At 46.3% G+C, this 27,370-nt stretch overlaps 1 protein-coding gene across 2 annotated transcripts; it reads left to right on the top strand.

Moving 5' to 3' along the window:
- The first annotated feature begins 350 nt into the window (after positions 1–350).
- Spindoc (spindlin interactor and repressor of chromatin binding) lies at positions 351–18,952 on the top strand. 2 transcript variants are annotated; one of them, XM_052713985.1, is made up of 6 exons: positions 351–649; positions 11,656–11,985; positions 12,061–12,210; positions 12,347–12,472; positions 12,638–12,838; positions 18,213–18,952. In XM_052713985.1, exons 1-6 carry the CDS (start codon positions 520–522, stop codon positions 18,305–18,307), a joined length of 1,032 nt encoding a protein of 343 aa, XP_052569945.1. In that variant the 5' UTR covers positions 351–519; the 3' UTR covers positions 18,308–18,952. The 2 variants fall into 2 exon arrangements, with proteins under 2 accessions (XP_052569945.1, XP_052569944.1); XM_052713984.1 differs by having other exon boundaries at positions 352–649; positions 18,175–18,949.
- The last annotated feature ends 8,418 nt before the right edge of the window (positions 18,953–27,370 follow it).

A 27,370-nucleotide genomic window follows, 5' to 3' on the forward strand; every position in this document is an offset into this window, starting at 1 on the left:
CTAGTCAAGGGAAAGCCAAAAAGCAAGATGTCGAGCCGCCCGGCAGCGCCCACTCCGCCAGCGGCAGGTGGGACTGCCCTGCTGGGTTCCCAAAGCTGCGGGCGCCCCTCCCAAGGGCGACTCCGGGCCTCTCCGCGGCGTAAAGCAGCCACGGACTCGGCGCTGCCGGGGGTTCTGGCCCAGACGCGTGCCTGGGGCGGAGCTGGGGGAAAGCCCTCACGTGATTGGCCAGCCGGGCCAGGAGGCGGGGCTGCCGGACGGACGCTGACAATGAGCCTCCATAAAAGGGAACGGCGGGTCCGGGGGCGCCCGGATCGAGCCCTCCCCGCTTGGGGTCGTGACGCTGTGAAGCCCGTGGCTGGCCGGGCGGGCGGGCGGCCGGGAGGCCGGGCGGGAGGCGGGTGAGCTAGACGGTCCGCGGGCCCTGCGTGGTCCGGGGCGGGAGGCGGCCGCCAGCGGCGGCGCGCCGAGGCCTGCGCTCCGGTCCTCCGCTATCGGGTCGCCCGTCTCCGCCTCGCCATGGCACTGAGAGCCGAGGGCGCCGCGGCGCTGGACTGCTTCGAGGTGACGCTGAAGTGTGAGGAAGGGGAGGACGACGAGGAGGCCGTGGTGGTTGCCGTGATCCCGCGGCCTGAGCCGATGCTCCGAGGTAAGTGGGGGGGGGGGACACCTCACTTCCGCATGGCGGCCAGGGGCTCGGACCCCGGTTCCCGGTCCCTGGTCCCCGGGCGCGGTCCAAGGCCAGCGTTGTAGCCCCGGCGGGCCCTTCCCGGTCGGGTCCACGGCGGGCGCGCGCCTCCGCTCCTCCCCCACTCGGGTTTGGAATCCCAGGCCTCTCGGAGCCCCCTCCCTCCTCCTCCCCTCCCCCGCTCAGGGTCTGGAGACTTCCATCCACACCGAACGAGCGCTTCGGGTCTTCCGGTTCCCTGTGCCCCCGCGGGCCCAGCGTCAAGGCTAGATTCCCAGGACCGTGGTTTGTGCTACGCCGCCATCTCCCCGTTTCGGCCTGACTGTCCTAGGCCGAGGGGCGACCAGGCCTCTAGGCCCCAGGCTGGTCGCCGTAGCGATAACGGGGGCAAAGGCTAGCGCGGCTGGTAACCTCCCGAGAGGAGAATTTTAAGAGCCCTGCCATGGAGAAACAGTCCTCTCCTCATCCCCAGACCTTCTCTCGCCAGAGCCACAGGTGTCAGTTCTAGAACCCGGCCGTTGAATGGAACTACAAGCAGCACCCAGTTTGAGAAAAGCGGGACTTGCTGGGGGGCGGGGGGGGGGGAGCCTAAGCCATCTATATGGAGATTATTCACCAGAGGAGGTATTTGAGAGACAATCTGGAAATAACTTGCTCTCCCCTCCTCTTCCCCCTTTCTTTTCCTCTGCTTCTTTGGTCCAAAGGAGAAAACAAAGAGCTACCTTTGTGGAAGACTATTAGTCATGAAAATGCAAATATTTCCTTATGGTGGAATACGTGTTTCCCTTTAGCAAGACAGTACCCAAAAGAGATCGAGAACTAAGTCGTTCGTTGTGCTTCTTGAACTTAAGGAATTCTGCACTCCTCCCTTTTGGAGATGGGAGGGTTAGAAAATTCGAGAAATAAAGGCCACATTCCTCCCCGTGTTTGCATCACACAGGTTATTTTCTGCTTGTGCTGGTTTATGGAGTGCTTGCTCTGCTATTGTCAAAGGCTCACACTTAATCCACTCAAACTCCCTGCCAAGGTGGCCTCATCACTGTTAGAAGGAAATAGACATCTACAGAGGTTCATTCATTCAACTGTATTTATTTATTGGGCAAGTAATATGCCAAGCATTGTTTCAGGTGCGCGCGCGTGTGGGAGGGGGGTTGGGAGGTGGGGGGTGGAGATATGGTAACGGTGCTGAAGCAGGGCTTCTCTTGAACATAAATCCCAACAGGTAAATTGAACTATAGTGTGTTAGGTGGCAATGAGTTCGATTTAACTTGGTTTGTGTGTCACAGTATGCATCATGAAGATGTCTGGACAACTTTTGAGAGTCAAATCTTCCACCATGTGGGATTGAATTTGGCTCATCGGGTTTGGCAGCAAGAACTTTTATCAACCCAGCCATCTCCCTGGCCCAGCAATCAGTTTTTTAGGGAACATGAAAGTGGAATAGAGAAGTGGGGGTATGTAGTAAGAATTTTGTTTCTAAACCAGGCAGTGGTGACACATGCCTTTAATCCCAGCACTACACAGAGAAACCCTGTCTTGAAAAACAAAAATCATAAAAAAGAACAGAAGGAAGAGGTCTTAGAAGAGAAAGTGCAAAGATTCTAGAGGCCTCTCAGCCTAGGCACAAGTTTCTAGAAAGATCTGGGGTATGAGAAAGTGGATGAGTTCAAAGATTTGTTGTTTGGGCTCAGTGTGGTGGCTCACACCTTAAATTCTGTCACTCAGGAGGCAGAGGCAGGCAGGCGGACTGCTGAGTTTGAGGCCATCCTAGTCTACCTAGGGAGTTGTAGGCCAACCAGAGCTATTGTGAGACTTTGTTTCTTCGTTTTTTGTTTTGTTTTTTGTGAGTGTTTAAAAAAAAAAAGACCAGAGCTACTTGTCTGTGGGCTTTGTTGGCATATACCTTCAATCCCAGAGCTTGGGAGGCAGAGGACACGCTGGTAGAGCTCTGAATTCAAGGCTAGCCTGGTCTATAGTGTGAGGAGTTCCAGGATAGCCAGGGTTACACAGGAACGCTGTCTCAGGGGTGGGGGGATAAACTTAATTGGGAGCTTAGAGTCCATGACCATCACAACTGAGAGCAGGGCTGCAGGCGGGCAATCGTGGTGCTGGGGCAGTGGCTGAGAGCTTGCATCTGATCCACAAGCACAAGGCAGAGAGACTACAGGAGCTGACTGGGAGAGGCAGAGAGAAAGAGCATGTGTACTAACTGGGAATGGCGTGAGGCATTTGAAACCTCTAAGTCCCACCCCCAGTGACCCACAATTTCTAGCAACACCACACCTCCTAGTCTTTCCCAAACAGTTCCACTAACTGTGGACCATTTATATCCATGAATCTTTTGGACCATTCTCATTCAAACCACCACAGTTTTGTTCTTTGAAAGTGGAAGGATTATCTACCAGTTTACTGAGACAGACAGAGCTGAGGTGTAGACTTGTTGGAAGATTGGGATAGGTCTTTGAATATGGTTAAATTCACAGTGTCTCTTACAGGCTCTAGCAGAGTGATTAGCTAAGCATTTGGATATCTACACCTAGAATTTTTGTGAGTGCCTTGCCAGGGGTATACATAAGTGTTGCCAGGCCTGATGATCAGGCTTGTAATCTGAGCTACTCAGAAGGCTGATGCAGGAGGATCACAAATTCTCGGCCATCCTGGACAGTAGATCTTATCTCAAAAAGTTAAAAAAAAAATTACCTAGAGATAGAGCTCATTGGTAGCACACTTGCTAAATAACAAGTATGCAACCCTACAGTCAATCCCTAATACCACTGAAATAAATAAAATACAGGAGTTGTCAGCAAGGAACAGGTGAAAATTGCCTGAAGGAGGAGGCCAGTCCCTTGTCATTGATACCTAGTACTGTTGTGCTTGAGGTTTAGACACGAAACAGAAATCTATCAAGAGCTGGTGTTGTGCTGTGCTCTGGAGGAAACAAAGCAGAGGAGAGTGGCATGGTCAGCTGGTAGGTTGCAGCTCCTGCAGGAAGTTGAAAATAGTTTTCAGAGTGACAGGAGGAGGAACAGTCAAGTTAAGAGAACCAAGGAGGACAGGTTCCCTGAATGCCTGTAAAAGTCAAGATGGGAAAGGTGACTGACTGACTGACTGGAAGAATTACTGTCTGGGTTGGTGACCTCACAAGACCTGGTTTAGGCCAGTTGAAACTTGGGGACCTGTCACATGGGAGAAAGGTTCTGGGACGTAAACTCTTCTAGATGCTATCTCTTCCTAAAGCCCTGGGTATGAAGGAGTCTCAGTTGGTAGAGAGAGGGTTATGGTACCCAGGGATCATAGGCACTTTTCAGAAGAGTGCCAGGCTGATGCTGAACTGAGAGTTTCTGCTCTGTGGGAGCTTTTATTTCTTATATTACAGAGAGCTGATAGCACAAGCCAAAGGGGCATGACCTTCATTGCAAATACTTCAGGAGCACCCTGGAAAAAAGGAAGGCTGGTTGTGAGAGGCAGGGAAAGAGGTTGACCTTTGGGAGAGGCCTCAACCTGTAGAGGAACAGGCAGGGCATCCATTCCCTGCATACCAGTTCTTTTGGTAACAGTAAGATGATCAAATTTAGCATCCTCACCCTCACAAGAATGTATATTGTGATTAGTCCTTTTGCCATCTGGAAAGAGGGAACCACAATTGAGTTGCCTCCATCAGATTAGCCTATAGTCCTATCTGTGGAGCATTTACTTGATTGCTGATATAGGTAAGCCTGGGCTGTGTAAGAAAGGTAGCTGAAGGAGCCTGGGAGTAAGCCAGTAAGTCCCTTTTCTTTGGTTTCTCCTTCAAGCTCCTGCCTTGCCATCCCTGGATGATGGACTGTAACCTTTAAGTAAACCCTTTCCTCCCTTTCTTAGTTAGGGTTATTACTGCTGTGATGACCATGACCAAAAGCAACTTGGAGAGGGGAGGGTTTATTTCACTCACGTTCTGTTTAACAGTTGATTATCAAAAGTGGTGAGGGCAGGAACCTGGAGGAGGGTGCTGTTTACTGGCTTGCTCTTTCGTGGCTTATTCAGCATGCTTTTTTATAGAACCCAGGACCACCAACCCAGAGATAGCTCCACCCCACAAGCACTGGACCCTTCCACATCAATCACTAATTAAGAAAATGCTCTACAGGCTTGCCTACAGCTTGTGGGAAGCATTTTCTCAATTGAGGCTTCCTCTAATAACTCCAGCTTGTGTCAAGTTGTCATAAAACTAGCCAGCATATTCCCCTAGTTGCTTTTGGTTGTGGTGTTTATCGCAGCAACAGAAACCAAACTTGGACAGAAATTGGTACCAGGAAAGTGGGATGTTGCTGTGGTGAACCTGACCATTTGGAACTTGGCTAGGAAGTGCTCAGAGTTTAATGAACTGTAGCAGGATCTTAAAGGATAAGAATTTGAGAGAAGCTCGGCGTGGTGGTGCAGGACATTTGGGAAGAAGAGGCAGGCCAATCTGTTGAGTTCTAGTGGAGGCGGGAGTTTCTCTCCTGCCATCAGCTCCCAAATAAACGTACTGAGGCTTAATATTAATTATAAATGCTTGGCCAATATTTCAGGCTTGTTACCAGCTAACATATTTTCAATTAACCCATATTTTTTATCTATGCTTTGCCATGTGGCTTGGTACATTTTTTTCATTATGGCATGTCAATCTTCTCTCTGTGTCTATCTGCTCATGACTCCTCTGACTCCACCCTTCATCCCAGCATCCTTAGTTTGGTTGTCCTGCCTATACTTCCTGCCTGGCTACTGACCAGTCAGTTCTTTTATTAACCAATGAGAGTGATATATATTTACAGTGTACAGAAGAATTGTTCCACAGCATTTCCCCCTTTTTGTCTAATTAAAAAAGGTTTTGACCTTAACATAGTAAAACTATAACAAAACATTTATTAAGAATTACAGTTACAATATTGAGTCCATTTGTATTTGCTAAGTTTAGAGAAAATACTCTTGATATAACTTCTCTTTGTGACTCTAAAGTTTTATGCCTAATTTACCTTTTATCGTAACTAAGGGAAACTTTTAACTATGATTATCTAATCTTCCACTCTGTCAAAGACCCCAGAAGGAGCAAATGTTACCTAATGACAGGGACATCAGGCTGCCTGCACAGTTGCCCTAGGTGGTTCTGTAATGTTGGGGTGTCCAACTTTGGCCTACAAGCCTGGTATATCTAACATTTTTGAGAAGCAGGGAATTTTGAGGGACTCTACTACCTTGTCTTGGCATAGTTTGGCAGTTGCTTTGTTTTTCATCCTGCTGGTCTAGTTTGGACAATAGTTGTCAGCAATTGAGGCAAGGGCAGTTTATTGGCCCAAATGACCAGCTTTTACCATAAAGAAAGCAGACTCCATATGGAGTTTCTTCAATGCCCACCATCTTCTCTGAAGTAGATTGGTGCTGCCGGGAGCAAACATGTCTCACTGTCATGAAAAGCCTTAGGTTATTAAACATATTAATATGTAGGTCTTTGAAGTGTTTGAAGACCATGTGTCTAAATATATATATATGTGTGTGTGTGTGTGTGTGTGTGTGTATGACCTTGAAACATTCCTAACATGACTATAAATTTGACTATTATAGATGACTATTAACCTGTATTTTTAATTATACTTTTTTTTTTTTTTTTGAGACAGGGATTCTCTATAGCTTTGGAGCCTGGCCTAGAACTCGAAATCTGTAGACCAGGCTGGCCTCGAACTCACAGAGATCTGCCTATCTCTGCCTCCTGAGTGCTGAGATTAAAGGCGTGTGCCACTACCGCCGCCTGGTATATGCATTACATTTTAAATGAGTTGCATAAATACAATACCCCAAATAAGAGTAGAAACAAACATATAATATAGCTAAAATAAATTTAAATTTGTGTCAATAAACCAAAATCCATATCAATTTAAAATATTTTAGATTAATAGCTGTGTTTTGGATTAAAGTAGAGTCAATAATCTACCCTTTTTTTCCTGTCCTTCCTATATCAGATCCTTCTTTTTTCTCCCTAGAAAGAGATCTTTGAATTTAACTCCTTTGTTTAGCCTTTGTTTTTTAACTATGACCAATAACAATTTGTAACCAACCCTCCCTTAAATGATAACAAACATCCATAACCAATATTTTGGGAATGTAAGTATTCTGTAGACTACTTTCTGTTGTTTGTGGGTTTTGGGGGGAACCTTGATAAAACCAGTATAATTATTGGGTTTTAGCTGGAGTAGTTTGAGAGGCTGGACCATCTCAGCCCACAGCTTTGAATCTGTTTTTAATGTAGAATTTTGAGGAGATTGTAAAAGATGCATTTTCAGATGCTGGATCACCTGGGCCATCTGTTTTCATTGGTGTCTGGTCTCCTTGTTCTGAAAATACATAAACTTTTAAAGGTAGCATACATTTTTTTATTAATACGGGTACAGAATGTATGTTGTACACAAGTTAGCCAAAGATGATTTTTTGTTTTATATTTAAGCAGGTAAAATGTATGTTACATGTTTTGTAGTTTTTTTTTAATATTTATTTATGATTTATACTGAGTTTTGCCTGTATGTATACCTGTAGGCCAGAAGAGGGCACCTGATGTCATTATAGATGGTTGTGAGCCACCATGTGATTGATGGGAATTGAACTCAGGACCTCTGGAATAATGTCCAGTGCTCTTAACCTCTGAGCCATCTATCCAGTCCCGTTTCGTAGTTTTTGTAGATTTCTTTTCATCTATAGTCAGAACTTTCAGAGAGTCTTCTCCCCCAAAGCAACACCTTTTGACTTGGCTTTTGAACTCAAGATATTTTTTTAAATATATAGGTTGGCTCAGTCTAGCAGTTTTTATATATTCAGTGTCTCTTAGCAGCCAAAAAAATTTAAAGACAACACAATAACATACAGGATCCAGACTCTCTGCGTATTTCTCATCTTTATGTGGCTTTTTTCTTTTTCTTTTTTTTTTTTAAAGATTTATTTATTTATTATGTATACAGTGTTCTGTCTGCATATATGGCTGCAGGCCAGAAGAGGGCACCAGAGCTCATTATAGATGGTTGTGAGCCACCATGTGGGTGCTGGGATACTGAACTCAGGACCTTTGGAAGAGCAGTCAGTACTCTTAACCGCTGAGCCATCTCTCCAGCTTTTAAGACTATATTTCTTTTTTATGATTATCTATACTTTCTCTTTTCTCTCTAAAGCCTATGTATATATTTTTTTTTGGTTTTTCGAGACAGGGTTTCTCTGTGTAGCTTTGTGCCTTTCCTGGAACTCACTTGGGAGTCCAGGCTGGCCCCGAACTCACAGAGATCCACCTGGCTCTGCCTCCCGAGTGCTGGGATTAAAGGCGTGCGCCACCACCGCCCGGCAACCTATGTATATTTTTAAATACACTATAACCCATTTTAGAGGTTTTTTCCATCCATATCTGTAATCTTTTTCTGACCACATGAGTCTTTAAACTGCTAAGCAGCGTGGCTAGGAACTCCACCTCTGTTTTGCGGCTGGCTCCACCCCGCTTGGTTCCCTGATAGCTAAACTTCATGGTGGAGGTACTGGCACAAGAGCCACGTTTACTGCCCCCAACTCTGGGGAGTTTTTGGGTCCACGCTGTCACCAAGAAGTGCATCACCCACTGCTCATAAACCCCATCTAAGTGTTTGGTGGCAGTGCCTCTTTCACACCTGTGTTTGCTGCTAACACTGAGCCAAGAAGCTGTCTCTTAAAGGAGACTTGCCTCTGCTTGCCACTAGAAAACAGATCTTACCAAGAAAAAATAGTTACCAAGAAGCTGCGCTTTACCCAGTTTTTTGTGTGTTTGGAACCTTTTTTTTAAGCTTTCTTGGGTCTTATGTGAAAATTCCAGCCCCATGTTGGAATACCATTTGTAGGCAGAAGTTTCTATCCCGCCAGCAGCTCCCAAATAAACATACTGAGGCTTAATATTAATTATAAATGTTCGGCCAATAGCTCAGGCTCGTTACCAGCTAACTCTTACATTTTTATTTTTTTTTTTTATTTTTTTTTTTTTTTTTTGGTTTTTCGAGACAGGGTTTCTCTGTGTAGCTTTGCGCCTTTCCTGGAACTTACTTGGTAGCCCAGGCTGGCCTCGAACTCACAGAGATCCGCCTGCCTCTGCCTCCCGAGTGCTGGGATTAAAGGCGTGCGCCACCACCGCCCAGCAACTCTTACATTTTTTTTTTATTTTTTGGTTTTTCGAGACAGGGTTTCTCTGTGTAGCTTTGCGCCTTTCCTGGAACTCACTTTGGAGACCAGGCTGGCCTCGAACTCACAGAGATCCGCCTGGCTCTGCCTCCCGAGTGCTGGGATTAAAGGCGTGCGCCACCACTGCCCGGCAACTCTTACATTTTAAGTTAGCCCATATTTCTTATTTATGCTTTGCCACATGGCTTGGTACCTTTTTTCATTATGGCATGTCCTTCTCTCTGTGTCTGCTCAGACTCCTGGCTTTGCCCTTCTTCATCCCACCATCCTTAGTTTGGTTTTTCTGCCATACTTCCTGCCTGGTTACTGGCCAGCCAGTTCTTTGTTAACCATTGAGAGTAATACATATTCACAGTGTACAAAGGATTATTCCAGGGCTACTCAAGGAAACCCTTTCTTGGTGCAGGAAATTGAGAGAAATGCAGCTGATCAAGGTTTGGGTGGTTTTTTAAGTTTCAGGGAAAGTAAAGACTTTTTAGTTTTTCTGAGACAGGGTTTCTCTATAGTTTTGGCTGTCCTATAACTCACTCCATAGATCAGCCTGGCTTTGAATTCAGAGGTCCACCTGCCTCTACCTCCTGAGTGCTGGGATTTAAATGTGTGCCACCATTGCCTAGCAGGAAGTAGACTCTTATCAGGGTAGTTTGTGTGATATATTTCAATTTTAAGAATCTGCAAGTGAAACTGGAACAATGGACGTTGGTTACCTGGTGCTGAAAAAAAATCAACAGTAATTAATAAAAGCATGGCATTATTGTGATAAAATTTTCAGAGAAGTATTTCCTCAGGGTCAGCACACAAAATCTGGTGGTCCAGAGAGGGCAAAGGCTGCATCTCAAGCTGGAAACTGAACATGGCAGTGTGTAAAACTCATCTCCCATATGGTACTGATTTTGAAGACATGAAGGGGTGAATTTAACTGGTTTTTATTCTTAACTTGACACAGTTTTTAGAGTCACCTTGGAAAAGGGAACCTCAGCTGAAGAATTGCTTCCTTCAGACTGGCTTGTGGGCAATGTCTCTTGGAAATTGTCTTGATTGATGTGGGAGGGTGTAGTTAGAGTTTTTCTGTCTGGCCCACAGTCAGGACAAATCTCTCACCCGCCAGTCCCACGGCCGCTCAGACCCAACCAAGTAAACACACAGAGATTTACATTGCTTGTAAACTGATTGGCCATGGCAGGCTTCTTGCTAACTGTTTTTATATCTTTTTTTTTTTTTTTTTTTTTTTTGGTTTTTCGAGACAGGGTTTCTCTGTGTAGCTTTGCGCCTTTCCTGGATCTCACGCTGTAGCCCAGGCTGGCCTCGAACTCACAGAGATCCGCCTGGCTCTGCCTCCCGAGTGCTGGGATTAAAGGCGTGCGCCACCACCGCCCGGCTTGTTTTTATATCTTAAATGAACCCATTTCTATTAATCTATAAGTTGCCACATGGCTCGTGGCTTACTGGTATCTTAACATCTTCTCATGGTGGCAGATGGCAGCCTCTCCTCAGCCCCAGCCTTCCTGTTCCCAGAATTCTCCCCTCTGCTAGTCCTGCCTATACTTCCTGCCTGGCTACTGGCCAATCAGTGTTTTATTTATCAATCAATCATCCACAGCAGGAGGGAGGGCCCAGCCCACTGTGTGTGGCACCATCCCTAGGCTGGTAGCCCTGGGCTATATAAGAAAACAAGCTGAACAAGCTAGAGAGGGGGCTGGCTGGCTTGTCTGCTTGCTTGCTTGCTTTTTTGGATTTTCAAGACATTGTTTTTCTGTGTAGCCCTGGCATCCTGCCTGCCTCTGCCTCCCAGGTGCTGGGATTAACGGCATGTACCACCACTACCTGGCTGAGGGAGGAAGTTTTCAAAGCAACATTCCTCTTTCAGACTCCTACCTTGAATCCTTCCCACTTTGGCTTTGTTCACGATAGACCGTAACCTGTAACCCCTTTCCTCTGCAAGTTGCTTTGGTCTTGGTGTTTATCGTAACAGAAAACAAAAAGCAAACTAGGACTACTGAAAAGCCGAATCTGGTAGTGAAGCCCCATGCTACCTATTCAGGAGGCTGAGATAGGAGAATTGCATGTTCAAGGCCAGCCTGGGTAATTCAGCATGACCCTGAGTTCTATTGCTAGAGTCCATGTAAAGGTGGAAGAATAGAACTTTATTCCACAGGGCTGTCCTCTGGCCTCCACATGCACTCCTTGGTACATGTGTCCCCGATTATACATACACTAATTAATAATTTAAAGGGAGACGGCTAGAGCTATATCTCAGTGGGTAGAATGCTTGCCTAGCATACGTGAAGCCCTAGGTTTGGTCCCTGACACCTCAAATACCAGGCATGATGGCACATGCTGCACTCAGGAGCTAGAAGCAAGAAGATCAGGAGTTAAAATTATCTTCAGCTACATAGTAAAGTTGAGGTCAGCTTGGATTATTTGAGAATGAACTGTGCATTGTGCCTACAAATCAGATATGGGTACAGTTGACTATTGGGTAAGGAAATCTAGAAGCCTCACTGGAATGATATCTGCCAGATAATCAGGGAGGTCAAGACAGACATAGGGTACCAGTAGCCCCAGAAACACGTAGAGTGGGACTAATGACTAGATTTAAAGGTGAAGATGCAATACCGGGCGGGCATCCTGGCTGTGGTCTTATTTACTGGTCTGTTAGAATCTAGTGGGGAGGTGGAGCATTGCACAAGAGTCCCCTCACCCACCCCACACAGATGTGTTCTGAGCATCACCAACCCTGGCATCTTCACAGCACTTTCCCCTTTCTACAGTAACCCAACAGGAAAAGACGCCACCACCTAGGCCCAGCCTGCTGGAAGCAGGTGTCGAAAGCTGTGAGGAACCCAAGCAGCAAGTGTCATGGGAACAGGAGTTCCTGGTGGGGAACAGCCCAGGAGGCAGTGGACGGGCGCTGTGCATGGTGTGTGGGGCTGAGATCCGGTCCCCATCAGCAGATACTGCTCGCACACACATCCTGGAGCAGCATCCCCATACCCTGGACCTGAGCCCCTCTGAGAAGAGCAACATCTTGGAAGCCTGGAGTGAAGGGGTAGCCCTTCTGCAAGACATTCAAGCTGACCAGCCATCTCTGCCCAGCCTAGGTAGTGAGGGTGAGGGCTGAGGGAAAAGTGGGGCCTGTAGGGGCCCTGGAGCTCAGTGGGCTTTTGCCCCCTCAGAGTCAGGCCAGGATGGCCAGCCAGACCCCAACTGCAACCCGGACCCTGCCAGGATGCCAGCAGAGATCGTGGTCCTCTTGGATTCCGAGGACAACCCATCCCTCCCTAAGAGGCTCCGGCCCAGAGGACTCCGCCCCCTTGAGCTGCCTGGTCAGTCAACAGAGGAGCTGAGGCTCAGTGGGAGACCCATTGCTATGGGCTGGGGTGGGCAGGTGTTCTCAGGAATCTGAGGTTAAAGAGCTCAGGCACGGTGGCCTTTAAGTGCTAAGGTCTTTTCCTTTTGCAGTTGCCCCTGTCACAGAGCCAGGAAATAAAAAGCCCCGTGGTCAGAGATGGAAGGAGTCCCCTGAGGAGGAGCCTGCCAGAAAGAAGAGAAACAGGCATATGACCAAAAACCTGGACCCTGACCCAGGTGAGAGGATCTAGGGGCGCTGGGCCTGGCTGTAGCACTGTAGCATAAAGTCCATGAGGAAGTGGACAGGCAGAGGGCACCTGCATGCAGCTCAGCTGAAGCTTAAGGCTTTAGCCTTTGGGTTCTGGCCTCTTCTACTCACAGTTCTTCATGGCCTTCTTCCAGACCCCCCATCTCCTGAGTCACCCACAGAGACGTTTGCAGCACCAGCCGAAGTCCGACACTTCACTGATGGCAGCTTCCCTCCTGGCTTTGTCCTCCAGCTCTTCTCCCACACGCAGCTCAGGACCACAGACAGTAAGGACTCCCCTAAAGACAGCAAAGCAGCAGCAGAGAGCCTGCCTCAGCCAGAAAACCCCTCTTCAGGTGAGCCCTCCTGGGGGGGCTGTCAGGAAGCTGAGTCCCTGGTCACAGCCAGAGCCCAGGGTGGAGACGGCCAGTGACAGGGATTGGAATGCTGAGGAAGCTGGCCCCTGGGCTAAGCGGCTCTAGAGGTGGTCATTAGGTTGTGCTAGGCCTCTCAAAGCTTGGTGCTTGACTTCATCCATGAGGCTGCTTCCAGCTGGACCCCTGGATCACACTTCACACTGGTGATACAGGGGCCCAAGTGAGGTACTCGGCCATTTAAACAGGTGTGGGGGACCATAGACAGGTGTAGAAAATCAGATGCTCCATAGTCCAACAGTCTTAGTGAGCTTCTGCTGACAGCTTGTTTGTAACCTGTCCCACTGACTGAGAAACTTTGGTATGTAATTCATTTGGTCCTTATAAAAATACCTTATAAGCCAAGCATAAGCCAAGCATGATCCAACACTTGGAAGTCTGAGACAGGAGTGAATGAAAAAAACAATAATAAAATAAAAGGAAGGACATGACTGCTCCTAGGTATGGTGGCGGACGAAGTTTATTGTGGATAATAGGGAGCATCCAGAGTGGATTTGCCCCTCAGCCATGTGAAGAGAAGGGGGAGAGGAGAGAGGGGACCAGGTGTGGCAGCCAAAGAGTAGAAGGTAAAAGGGGTAGAGGGTGGGGCATGCCACCCAACCCTGTAACAGGTAGGGACTGGGGGATACTGGGAGAACCTGGTTGAGTTTGAGACTTAACAAGGAGGATTGCTACAGGTTGGAGGTCAGCCTAGGTTACAGAGTGAAAACCTATCTTTAAAAGCCAAAACCCAAAAACGTATGATGCCTGGCTTTTTGGTTTTGTTTGTTTGTTTGTTTGTTTTGTTTTTTTGAAACAGGGTCTTCTATAGCCCAGGCTGGCCTCAAACTACTTAGCAAAGGTTGGCATTGAACTCCTGATCCTCCCCCTCCTCTTAGCTTGCTTTCTTCCTCTTTTTATTTATTTATTTATTTTGGTTAAGCTTTTTAAAAATGTTTATTTTACTTACTTATGGGAGGGCACGTGCCGTGGTGTACAAGGGAGGTCAGAGGACAGCCTGCAGGAATCAGTCTTCTCCTTCCGCTGTGGGTCCTGAGAGTGCACTCAGGTCAGCAGGTCCACTGGCTCCCAGCTTGCTTTCTGTGGCCTTAGGGTCCTGGTCTCTATCACATCAGACTTCGCTTTCCTGACCTTTTATTTCTGCCCTTTGACCCTCTGCCTCCTTGTCACCTGGAAGAATTGGTGCTTAACTCAGGTGACTGAGTCTCCAGCTCCTGGACCCTTCACTAAGTTCTGAGCGTCTCCTGTGTCTTGCTCATAAAAGCAGAGCATGGGAAGGAAGCCGTATGATTTTGTTTTATTGAGAGGGTAACGTAACTGAGCCAAGTACTGTAATGGTGCATACCTATAGTCCTAGCCACTGCCTTTGAGCTCAGGTGTCTGATGCCAGCCTGGGCAAAGTAGCTAGACCACACCTCAAAAGAAAAGCCAGGAGCTGGAAAGACGGCTCACTTGCTGTATGAACTGGACAACCTGAATTCAATGTTCAGATCCCACTACAGGAGAACCAGAAAATAAGGAAGATTGGGTTGCTAGTGTGGAACACTTGTTTAGCTTGTGTATAAAATCCCAATGTGTATGGTTGTTTTGTCTGCAGGTAAGTCTGTACATCAGCTGCATGCCTGGGGCTTCCTGAGGCCAGAGGAAGGTTTTAAGTCCCCTGCAGAGTTACAGATGGTTGTGAGCTACTGTGTAGATACTGAGAGTTGAACTTGAGACCTTTGCAAGAGCAGCCAGTGCTTTTAACTGCTAAGTCATTTCTCTAGCACTAGTTTTTTGTTTCCTTCAGAGAGTCATTCTGTGGCCCTGGCTGGCCTTGATCTTTCAATTCTCCTGCCTCAGCCTCCTGAGGCTAAGGTTATACACTGCAAAAGTAAAGGGTTAGGGGATGGAAGCTAGGTCTTGGGCACATACGGTTTCTTGGCTAGGGTCTCTCACTCAGCAGGCTGTAGCTTGTTGTGCTTCCCCCAGGCGCACTCAGACATCCAGCTGCAGGCTTGGTACTCAGTCCTGTTGTGTGTGACAAAACTGTTCTTGGGGAGTTGTAAGTCACATACATCTGTTCACCCGCTTAGGGAACCAACTACAGACCAAAATACGGAGACCACCGAAGTCCAGTGAGTTTATTGGGTTACTTACAGGAATATGGATGAGGGGTAACTTACAGGAGCAGAAATAACTCAGACAGCTGCATCACCAAAGCCCACTCCAGCATGGGTAACATGTTACTCACAAAGCTGGGAACCTGGAGCACACTGTACTGCCTCCAGGCAGTTCAACAGGTTGGAGAATGTCCTCTTCAGGTGCTTGAGTTGGGCTAAACCTCTTTCAGGTAGCTTGGTTGATTCCTGCTTCTTCCAGGCAAGTAGTCTGATCTCAGGCAGCTTATACTCCTCTGAAAGTCGTCTTTGAAGCTCTGCCTCTCTGCCAGTGTATTACGCAGCTCAGCTTTGTTTCTCCGGAAAAGGACTCTCAGCTTTTATTGTTTACTCTTGCAGGGGTGGAGCTTAGTGAATCTCATCAGTTTCTGGGACTTCCTGAAACTTTTTTGAGTTGTTTACCTTGCTGATTAAGGAGCTTCCCTGCAGGATAGAATGTTTCAATCTGAGAGAACGTTGCTACACAAGTCCCTTCCACTCTTTTCTGTTTTAGCATCTAGGCCCAAGTCTACTTCTCCCCTCTCAAGAGAAGCCCCTCGCAGGCATTAGCTTTTCTCCCATCTCAAGAGCAGTAGGTTTTCTCTCTCTGGTAATCATCTCTTCCAGGTCTTCTATTAGCCCACACAAAGTTTCTGTTTTTCCTTTCCTGACCCCTTCATCCCTCTGGCTATGTCCCATTTATTCCCAAGGTGGACTCTTTACTCTCACTGCCTCTTGCCTGTCTCGAGGCTGCTGAGCTCAGACTTTATTCATAACAAACTGAAGTCTGTTCTTTGCCAACATCTGTTGACTGCCATAAAGGTAAAGCCAGTAGTCAGGCCTCTGTTTCCATCCTCTGAATTAACCTGAAACAGGCTATGTAGCCTTGTAGGCCCTCATCCTCTTCTTCCCAAGTGCCAGGTTTACGGATGTATATCATACCTGGTATTTTTCATGTCCCTTGCTTCCTTGTTCATTCTTGGTTCCTACAGTTGGTAGCACATCGTATCTGTCACCCCCATTCTAGAATGTAAGCTTTTTAGCCCTGTGATGGTCCCAGTGGTCATAACACTTCCAGGTTCAGCACTGTTTATATATATCTAGGAGATGACATCTGTGGGGTTGCAGCTTGGCCCTCTCTCTTCCAAACTCTACTGGTAGCCAGGCACTACCTCTGTTGGGTTGATTAAAGTTGTCAGCAGAGGATGGTGACAACTGACTGTAATCTCAGCACTAGTGAGGCTCAGGCAAGAGGATGGTGAGTTTGAGACCATTCTGTGCTATGTAGGGAGATGCCGTCTAAACAAGAGGATAGTGAGTTTGAGACCATTCTGTGCTATGTAGGGAGATGCCGTCTAAACAAACAAACAAATAACCCTAGCACTCAAGAGACAGAAGCAGGCAGATTGCTTTGAGTTTGTGACCTGTCTGGTCTACATAGGGCAGGAGAAGATGCTTCCTTTTCTCTAGTAAACTGCAGCCTTCGGCTTGCTGTAGCCAAACTACCAGTTACCCTTTTCTGTTTCCCAACACCACATCAGTCCATCTGCAAACCTCAGTTTACTCTTCTGTCAGCTGCCACTACTCCGACCTAATGTTGCCTTAACTTTTTTCCTGGGGAGACATGAAGAAATGTTTGCTTACTCCAGATAAGACACTCAGCTCACCTTAGTGTTCTGCCACTGAGCTGATGCCCAGCTCTGTTTACTTTTTATCGTGAGACAGAGTCTCATTCAGGTGCCCAGGCAGGCCTTGAACTTTGGGATTATGAACATAGTATGTATGGTCCAGACAAGTACTCTACCACTGAGCTTGCTGTATTCTCAGCTCTTCTTTGGTTTTTTAGACCGTCTGTACATAACCCTGACTGTCCTGGAACTCACTCTGTAGCCCAGGCTGGCCTCAAACTCATAGAGATCCACTTGTCTCTGCATCCTGAGTGCTGGGATTAAAGGTGTGCGCCACCATGCCTAACTTGTATTCTCATGATTAATTTTAAACTCCAGCAAAATCATACCTGTCTTAAATTGAATGGAAAGAAATTCCTGGGAAGAAAAAAACTTACTGAATATGTTTATGCAATTAGCACAGTTTGATTACCATTTCCTGTTTGACTTTTTTTTTTAGTTTGGTTTTGTTTTTTCTCTGTGTAGCCCTAGCTGTCTTGCAACTCAGTCTATAGACCAGGCTGGCCTTGAACTGAAAGATCCACCTGCCTCTGCCTCCCAAATACTGGGATTAGAGGTGTGGGCCTGGCTTTGGGGGGGTGCAGTCTCATGCAGTTGATCTTGACAATAAATAACCCTGACCTCCAGGTTGGCCTGCCTCGAGGGCTAGGATTGCTTTGCCGTGTAATACCACTTGCGTGGGCCCAAGTGGAGAACACTTTTGGTGTTTTCTACCTTGTCCTATCTGGAGGCCTGGCTTTGCTCTTCTCTGTACCTTCCTCATGCTGAGACCCCTGCCTGTGTGACACCTATCAACTCCAGGGACGTGGAGCCTGGATGAGTGCTAAAGAGCAAAGCTGCTGGGACATTAACCCAGCTGTCTGTGTGATGTGCTCTGCCTTGTCACTCCCATAGCCCGTGGGGTCAAAGCCATGGGTAGACTACTTTTATTATTTATCCAGACATCTGTATGTATCTTATAAGTGTTTGCAATGTGTATGTGGGGGTGGATGTCAGAAGAGGGAGTGAGATCCCCACCCCTCTTGCTGGATTATAGGCAGAAGTGAGATGCCTGACATGAGTGCTGGGACTCGAACCCAGGTCCTCTGGAAGAGCAGCAGGTGCTCTTAACCACTGAGCCCTCTCCAGTCCCCATGGGTAGACTTCTTTAGACAGTCTCCACTATATCACTTCTGTGTGCAATCTTGAAGATAGAAGTTGGGGAGCAGCATCATGGCATTATGTCCCCACATGCCAAGTACACAAAGAAAGCTGCATTCAGTGCTTGCCCTGTGCCTAAGGGCCGTGAGGCTAGTCATTGCTGATCAATCAAGAGTCAGCCTTACGCTTTTTCTTGGGCTATGGAAATGAAAAACCCTGGTAGTCTGTGGTTTGCAGTTTTGGGGACCATTGGAAGGCCCTGACTGTACTCTCTGCTCCCATCCCTTCCCAGCTCCCCCTCCGGGGCTTCGTGGGACACTGGATCTCCAGGTTATCCGTGTTCGGATGGAGGAGCCGCCTGCCGTCAGCCTCTTACAGGACTGGTCCAAGCATCCCCAGGGCACCAAGGGGGTGGGAACAGGTGACAACCCAGACTGGTCCACGGTTCTGTCAGAATCCGGTGCCACTGTTAAGGGACAACCAGAGGCAGGAAATGGGGTGTAAGTTTTCACTTTCCTGGGCAGGGGAGGGGTGGGAGGAAGGAAAGGTGGGAGGGAGTATCCCCCCTTGACTTAAATCTCAGATCTGCCCAGCTTGGCCACCTGATGGAGAGTTTTAAAACCAGGTGCCAGGAGACCTCAGAGGAGGGGTGACATCACTGTCACACTGGGGCACTAGAAATGCCTGGCCGAGACTGAATTAGGCAGAGGTGGCTTAGGCTGTTGGGTGATGCGGCATTGGGCCTGTGGAGAACACCTTCCCCAATCCTTCGCTGACCTACCCTCTGACCCCACACCTCTTTCCTCAGCTCCCCACCACTCTCCCCTGGCACAGTGCCTTATGTAGAGGTGGTCATGATGGGGTTTGAACTGAGTCCCACTACCTCGGGGGACACCTCTCCTCCCCCACTTCTGGCTCCTACAGCAGGAGGCCTCCATTACCTCTTACCGCCTCATCCCTGCCGAGGGCTCCCTTTACCACCCCTCACCTGTCGTCCTCTTGCATCTTTTATCCTGTTGTATATATTACCTTTGTTGACAATAAATTATTTTTTTTTTTATTAAAAGTTCTGTCTGGGCCATCACTGGGAAAAGGGAGCAGCTTGAGGGGCAGGAAAACTGAAAGGTAGTCCTAAGTGGGAGCCAGAGACCCCTGTTCCAGGCAAGCCAGCCGTGAGCCTAGAGCAGAGCTTGCTTGGGCCTCTGGAACTGTTCTAATTTGGTGTCAGTCAACTGAGAGACACCTTACTTCTTCCTCTTACCACGTTTTCTGTATTTGACCTTCTGACCTACCTGGCAGGCCTCTGTCCAAGCAAGGTTACCACGGAGCTGGGGACACTCACACCCAGGGAGGTAAGAATTATTGGGGCCTGAGCCAGATGTGATGGCACAGGCCTTTAATCCCAGCACTTGGGAGGCAGAGGCGGACAGATCTCTTGAGTTTGAGGCTAAACTGGTCTACAGAGTGAGTTCCAGGACAGCCAAGGCTGTTAAACAGAGAAACCCTATCTCAAAACCAAAAGACAAAAAGTTACTAGGGCCTGATCCAGCCAGCCAGCCAGCATAGACACTTCCCCTGTGAGGAGGTAGCACATCCCTGCTTTCTTATAGGTCTGTACCATCTACTACACAGCTCACCCTTAGGCCCCAGCCTCAACCCAAGTCTGCCTTAGGTCTCTGCAGATTTTGAGCTTCCTGAGCGAGCCCTATGCAGACCTAATCTGTGGGCTTTTGCACTTGGGGCAAAATGAACCTTCCAGGATGCTGAATCTCAAATCGTAGGTTCCACTGTCATGTTCAGAATCCCCAGCAGGTATATAGTGAAGTGGGGCCACCCCACACTGCTGGCTGCTTGGCCACTCCTGGTAAATTACAGAGACTTAGGGAGAAAAAAGAAGGAAGACTCACCTCAGTTGGGAAGAGTCAGGGTGTGCTGTGAGATCTCATACTGAACTAATAGGGATTGGCCCTTTCAGCCATCGGATATTCTCAGCAGGAGCCCAAGAATGTAGAGGGTTCTTGTCCAGGGCAGGCTGTGACAGGTGGGAATCAGAGGTGCCTTGTGTCCAGAATGTCTCAGCCATGTATGAGAACAGGTGGACCACAGGACTCCTGAGTCTGTGTTTCTGCAGATTGGCACAGTTTGTGCCAATAATGTTCACTATCAGAAAGCACTGTGTTGGAATTGTAGGTGGTTTCTGTCCTACAATTGTGTGACTGTGTACATTTATGCCAACTTACTTTTAAGACATTGTGGCTATCACAAAGTATTGAGGAAACTTATCAAAGATTGTATTGTAAAATGACTGAAATGCCCCTTTGTTGGACAAGAGCCTGATTTGTCCTAGACTGTGAACTCTGGGGCAGGGACCAGATTGCATTAACTTGATATTTCTGGTGCCCCGAGTAGGGCCTGGCACATAGGTGCTCTTATTGATTATGTCCATCAAATGCCATCTTGGTCTCTAGGTGTGCATCCTGTGTGACCTTTTTCTCGTGTAGCCAATGACTCAATTCTTTTTTCTTTTTGTTCTTGGCTTTTTTTTTTTTTTTTAGATATTCTAGCTGTTTCAAACTGATGATCATCCTCCCAAGTGCTGTGCTGGGATTATAGGTGTTCTCCACTATGCCCATTCTAACAGTTAAGTTACAACAGTTAAAAAAAAAAAAAAAAAAAAAAAAACAAGCCGGGTGGTGGTGGCGCACGCCTTTAATCCCAGCACTCGGGAGGCAGAGCCAGGTGGATCTCTGTGAGTTCGAGGCCAGCCTCGGCTACCAAGTGAGTTCCAGGAAAGGCGCAAAGCTACACAGAGAAACCCTGTCTCGAAAAACAAAAAACAAAAAACAAAAAACAAAAAAAAAAAAAAAAAAAAAACTGACCCTTCAGGGTGAGGGGCTTAATGTCTTTGAGGTTGCCTTATATACTTAAAACCAACTCATTGAGAGTTCCCAGACCCCCCTCCTGGCTGGTTAATTTGATATGAGAGGGCTGGTAAGATGGCACATGCCGTGCAAATCTAATGACCCAAGTTCCTTCCCTTCCCAGAACTCATGGTGAAAGGAGACTTCTGGAAGTTGTCCTCTGAGCTTTATGTGCCTGGCACTCAGGAACCATGGCACTTGCGCACCTTCACTGAGACAGAGCTGTCGTGGCACACACCGCTAATTCCAGTACTCAGGAGGCAGAGAGACAGGCATTAGAGACTAGCCTGGTCTACAGAGAGTTCCAGGCCATCCAGGTCTGTGTAGTGAAGACACTTCCACAAAACAAAACCCGGGTAAGAGCTAATGGCTTGGCTCGTGGTTGAGAGTATTTACAGCTCTTCCACATCCAGTGGTGCATTCTGCTCTAGGGGATCTGATGCTCTCTTTTGATCTCTGTGCACATACACAAACATATAAATAAAAGTAATTTTTAGAAGTTAAAAACAAGTAAGTAGAGCTGGAGAGGTGGTTCAGTGGTTAAAGGCACTTGCTGCTCTTCCAGAAGACCTGAGTTTGGTTCTCAGTACCCACATCAGGTAGCTCACAATTACCTGTGGCTCCAGCTCTAAGGGGACCTGATAGTGTGGCTTCCGTGGGCACCTGCATGCATGGCATACATACACACAAATTTTTGAAATTGGCTATGAGGTCTCACATAACTCAAACTTTTATATAGTTTGCTGAGTTTATTATAGAGTATGCTACCAAGAATATGAATGGCATGGGTGTGTCTGTTAGCAGAATTGGGATGTGCTGCCCTGCTAGCAAGTGGCTTCCAGGGAAAAATGGAGAGAGTGGGGCTGAGGAGCTAATCGGAGCATCTGGGGCCTCCAGCTCTGTGATTTACAGCTCTAGTCCCGTTCAGCCACAGAGGTCCTCCACTGAGCTATTTTGTCTCTGCCTTTACTCATTTCTTAGCTCTAGGTAGACCAGGTTGGCCTCAGACTTGCACCATCAGCTCTCCTGCCTCCACTGCTGAGGTTGCAGCCACCACCCAGCCCTAAAATTCTAAACAGCCACACCTAAATGATGAAAATATCAACTGCTAAATAATCTTGAAAAAAAAAATTTAATTTTTTGTTGTTTTTTGTTTTGTTTTGTTTTTTTGAGACAGGGTTTCTCTGTGTAGTTTTGGTGCCTGTCCTGGATCTCGCTCTATTGACCAGGCTGGCCTCGAACTCACAGAGATCCACCTGGCTCTGCTTCTTGTGTGCTGGGATTAAAGGCATGCGCCACCGCTGCCCAGCTAGATTTTTTTTTTTTTTTATGTGTATGAGTGTTTTGTTTCCATGTATGTTTCTGTACCACGTGCATAGTTGGTACCGGAGCGCATCAGATCTGGAGTTAAAGAGAGTTGTAAACTCTCATGTGGGTGCTAGAGATTGAACCCAGGCATTCTAGAAGAGCCAGTCAAGGCTCTTACCTGATAAGCTCTCTCTCCAGCTCCTGAATAGTACTTTATAGTCACAGAGCCTGGCGTCTAATGAAATGAGTGACACTTCTCTCTGTTCTGTGCATCAAGGACACAACTGCACACATAAATGACAGGGTTTAACTTGCCGAAGAGTAAGGTTTGTAATTAGCCATAGGAGGTCGACAGAGGGAAGGAGGACCCTCCTTGAAGAAGCTAAAACCACTCAACAGGAGGTTTTCCTGTCCTTTGTCCCACTGCAGCCCAGCCTTTTCCTCTGTGTATCCAACTTCCCCAAGGTGGGGTTTTAGGGAGACAGCGTTCACCTACATCAGCTGGGAGTCATGTTCTGTGTTTCAAGAGATGATCAAAGAAAGAATGTAATTCAGGCTGTGTAGCGGCCAGAAGGTCCAGCCTCTGATGGACTAAACCAAGAGATGATCAAAGAAAGACTGTAATTCAGGCTGTGTAGCGGCAGGGAGGTCCAGCCTCTGATGGACTAAACCTCTAACAGCCGTTCAGAAGCGTGTTTATTGATTGTTACACAAAGGTGGTTTTTTTGGGGGTAAAACAAATTCCTCATACCAAAGCCCCTTTGGTCATTCTGTATGTTCTCTGAAGGAAATCATCACATCCCTGCATCCTTAGTCCTTATTGTGTCCTGTTTGCCGTGGCCAGTAAATAATACAAGACACTCCAGGTGTGCCAGGATAGTCTTGTGACTGAAGTCATGCAATGGATGGAAAACTCCCTCAGAAAAACAACTCTATAAATCACAGAAAACAATCACTGTTCTCTACAATGATTTCTTCAAGGTCTAAGTACCTCCAACAAATTACTACTACATTCTAATGTTACTCCTCTAGATACAATGAAAAAAACTACTGAAACTTGATGTTACCCTGGATACAGTGAGAAGGAACTGTTTCATTCTAACGTTTACCCTAGATACAATTCTAGATTGCCTCTACAGTTAGGAGTTCCACTCCGCAGTCCAGTGTGACTGACTAATCAGTGCAAAGGGGAAGAGGAAGTCCTTACCTAGATTTTTATAGGAAACAAAACAAAACAAACAAAAAAAAACCATTTTTCACACACACCTCTAATCCCAACACTGGGGAGGTAGAGGCAGACTGCGTTCTGAATTCAAGGCCAGGCTGATCTACATAGTGAGATGTCTCAAAACAGAAAGTTTCTCACAGAAGATAGGATGGGTCTCTGATGTGCTTTTGACGTCCCTTTGTCCACCTCCGTCTTAAAACCATTCACCCAGCTCACCACCCAGCAGCCAAATAAGCAAGGGAGCCTAGAATGACTCAGCTTCAGGCCTTCACACTACCAAATGCCCTAGTTGCTTTCTGGGAAGAAATGTGCCAGCCTCCAAAGAATGAAGACTGGGCCTTTGGTCTTTCCAACACCAGAATTAATACCTCAAGTTTTAGGACCCCACATCTGTCACAGCAGGTGACAGGATGAGCACTCTGTGAGGTTCAGACTCCACAAACACTACACTAGGGAAGGACCCCAGAAACGGACACTGCTAGCATCCTTGGGATACAGAACACCTACCCTGGTTTTGTCATGAATCATCCTATATTGTGCCCATTGTACAGGCAGCAGAAACTAAGGCAGAGGGAGAGGAACATGATGACTTTTCTGCCCAGGCTAGTAAAAGGATCAGAACCCCAAGCCCAGACCTGTGATGGAATAATCTTTTTGTACACTTATCGCTGCCTGGGGGACCAGCTTCCAGCAGCACAGGGCTCAAAGAGGGCTAGGGAAATGACACTCACATTGTCTCAATGATTCCCTTCTGGATTCCCTATTCTTCATTCCGTGTTCTATATCCTCTTTTTTTTACCTGTCTCCAGAAATGTCCCTTCTGTCTCGATGTTTTCCTCCTAATTCATTCTTGATGGTTTCCTCCTCCTCTATTCTCTTACTCTCCCATTCTTGATGTATCCCTTCTCCTCTCTGTTTTTTCCCTTACAGCTTATATACCCCAGCAAAATCTTTCAAGCAATATAAAAATTACAACATGGTTACATTCTGTTTTTCAAGTGAATGATTACAATGAATACAAGTAAAAAAAACAGCACATTATCCACATCCCTTATAGGATTAAATATTTTACATATTACAGGTGAGAAACAAATTATCCCAAGAATCCACGTACATTCATGCCCAAGCAACTTGTTATAGATTAACAATGTAAGCATGCAAAGTATTTTACTGGCAGGCTGTGTTTTGCAGAGGACCAATCAATCATTTTATTACTTATCTTGAAAGGTAATCTTAAAAGGAATCTTACAGGAATCACAAACTTAAACTTTTATACATGAAAAACAACTAGTCAGCTCTGCTTTAAATCTTTAGGGTGCATACCCACTCATCAATAGTTTTTTATATCAGGAGATTGAAGGCAAAAATGGGTATAAGGAATTAATCATCCCTTTGATCACCAACCAAACCTAGCAAGGAAAGTATGTCAGCTAGTAATAATTAGGCTGTTTTGTATCTGTTACCTGACCTTAACAAATTCCTTACTCAATTATGTGCCTTTCTAAAACTTTAGATTGTCTTCTTGGGTTTTTTACCTCAAAGCTATTTGACAAAAACATCTAGTCTAACTTTAAGTTATTTTCAAAGCTTTGTTTCAGCTGTGATGCACTCTGAAACCTGTGAACACATCTCCCAACATTAAGATTAGAAAAATTTAAACCAGCTGGGCTACTGGGACTCAGTTGTTTTTCTTAATCATTAACTTAAGCCACAGTCTATATGGCTCCTCAATAGAAACCCATGTGTTTTAGCTGTGTGACACTTCCTTGTTTATATATTTTTATCATCAAAACTCTATTTAAACTAACATTATTATTATCAATTAGATAGTACAATTTAAGAAATCATCTTCATAATCACAGGTAAAAATGCCCAGTAGAACGGGATGTTTCCATGAGATAAACACACTACATTACAGGCAGTGGGGATCTCCCCACAGCCATTCACACCATACCAGATACCAGAGAAAGATTGGAGCGGCAAACATGTGAAGTCACAGCAGAAGCAAAAGACATTCTGGAGTCTGTGGTCTCAGGTCCTTGCCTATCCGAGATTCACCCGTCAGGGATTTTCTTCCTGGTGGGCTGAACTTCAATTGCCACCTACTATTCCTCTGACATGGACACCAGCACTGGCTAAACAGCCAATAACTAGGCAGGATTTTCGGGGCAGAGAGAACGCTGGGAAGAAGAAGGCAGAGTTGCCAGCGGACAAAAGGGAACAGACATGCAAGAAAAGAGGTAAAAGCCAGGAGTCACATAGCAACACATAGATGAATAGAAATGAGTTGATTTAAATTATAAGAGTGAGTTAGAAACAAGCCTAAGCTATTGACTGAGCTTTCATAATTAAGAAGTTTCTGTGTGGTTATTTGGGAGCTGGTAGGCAGACTACACAGACCATCTTCTCTGCAGAGCCTGAGCTGTTGTGTACTGGTACTGGCACCTAATCATACTCGGCCTGGCAGGGCCAGCTGCAGGGACTCTATAGGTATAGAAAGGTGATCATCTTGGCCAAGTGACAGTGACTGGCAGCCAAGCCCCGCTTTTCTCCAGAAGGTAACTCCTAGGACCTGGGTGACCTTGCCCTCTAGCTCTGGCCTCCTTTGCCATCTCTGTACCTGGTTCAGGCTGGCTTTCTGGAGGGTACAAAAACAGTGACTGGCTGGTAGAACCACATCACACAGGGCAGAACATAGCAGTGGGGTCTCCCATTTTGGATCTGGTCTGTCCTCTCCATACTTTCTTGCTACTACTATTTACTCATGATGTGTCTTAGTTATGGTTATTATTGCTATGAAAGAAGATACTAGGACCATGTCAACTCTTAACAAAGAAAACATTTAATTGGGGTGACTCTTGCAGTTTCATAGGTTCAGTCCATTATCATCATGACAGGGAACATGGTGGTTTGCAGGCAGATGTGGTGCTGCTATTCCAGAAGTTAGACAAATATTAATTGAATCTTTTAAAAATGCTAATTCACGCTGGGCAGTGGTGGCACACGCCTTTAATCCCAGCACTTGGGAGGCAGAGCCAGGCGGATCTCTGAGTTCGAGGCCGGCCTGGTCTACAGATTGAGTTCCAGGAAAGGCGCAAAGCTACACAGAGAAACCTTGTCTCAAAAACAAAACAAAAAAAAAAAAAAAAAAAAAGAAAAAGAAAGAAAGAAAATTCTAATTCACAATACAAAAGGGTAACCAGGACTTTAAAGACAAGATCAATACCCATAGATGAATGGATCTGAAATAGAGTCAATATTGAATCTCATTCTCATGATGATACTTGGATAGTAGAGGTGATTTCCAAAAACTTTAAAAATCAAAATGTCAGATGTTTTAATTGTGGTAAACAAAGTCATCTAAAAAGGTATTATAGGCAAGGCATTCCTAGAAACAGTGTTTTGTCTAGGAATAATCCAAACAGAAGGCCCTAGCCTTCTGGAGTATGCAGAAGGTGTAGCAAAGGCTGACATTGGACTAATGAATGCAGATCAGCAAGGGACAGACAAGGTAAACCTTTGCAATCAGGAAGCACCTTGGGGAGCCTCTCCTGAGCCCCCATGCCAAATTTGGTTCAATCCTTCTCTGTCAGCATGGAAGAAACACCTCCACAGTGGAATTAAAGGACCTAATGCCTGCTGTTTAAAACCATACTGCTCTGGATGACAGAACAGCTTCAGCAGATAAGACAAAATTTTCAGGAGAAACCACAAAACAAGTATTTTGGCAAACTTCTATAAATGACCAAAGACCAAAGCTAAAAATATGGATAAATGGCATTGTAATTGAAGGTTCGGTCGATATGGGTGTAGATGTAACCTTAATCTTGGCATCCAGATTGGCCTCTTCAGGACATAAATGTTCAGTTTCTTGGGATTAGAACTTTATTTCAGGTAAAACAAAAATCCAGAATAGTTGAATGCATAAGGCTAGAAGGACAAATAGGAAATTAAAACCATATATGGCGGACATAGAAATGGATTTATGGGGACGTGATTTATTACAGCAATGGAAAACACAGATCAACATT

This window comes from Peromyscus californicus, unplaced genomic scaffold (assembly GCF_007827085.1).
Source record: "Peromyscus californicus insignis strain IS unplaced genomic scaffold, ASM782708v3 Scaffold_4__1_contigs__length_199733344, whole genome shotgun sequence".
NCBI classification, from domain to species: domain Eukaryota; kingdom Metazoa; phylum Chordata; class Mammalia; order Rodentia; family Cricetidae; genus Peromyscus; species Peromyscus californicus.

Excerpts from the sequence above, each read along its gene's own strand:
- Spindoc (XM_052713984.1), top strand. The coding sequence starts at position 520 with ATGGCACTGAGAGCCGAGGGCGCCGCGGCGCTGGACTGCTTCGAGGTG. Across the intron at positions 650-11,655 it reads GCCTGAGCCGATGCTCCGAG|TAACCCAACAGGAAAAGACG; the intron begins GTAAGTGGGGGG and ends CCCTTTCTACAG. Across the intron at positions 12,839-18,174 it reads GCCAGAAAACCCCTCTTCAG|CTCCCCCTCCGGGGCTTCGT; the intron begins GTGAGCCCTCCT and ends ATCCCTTCCCAG.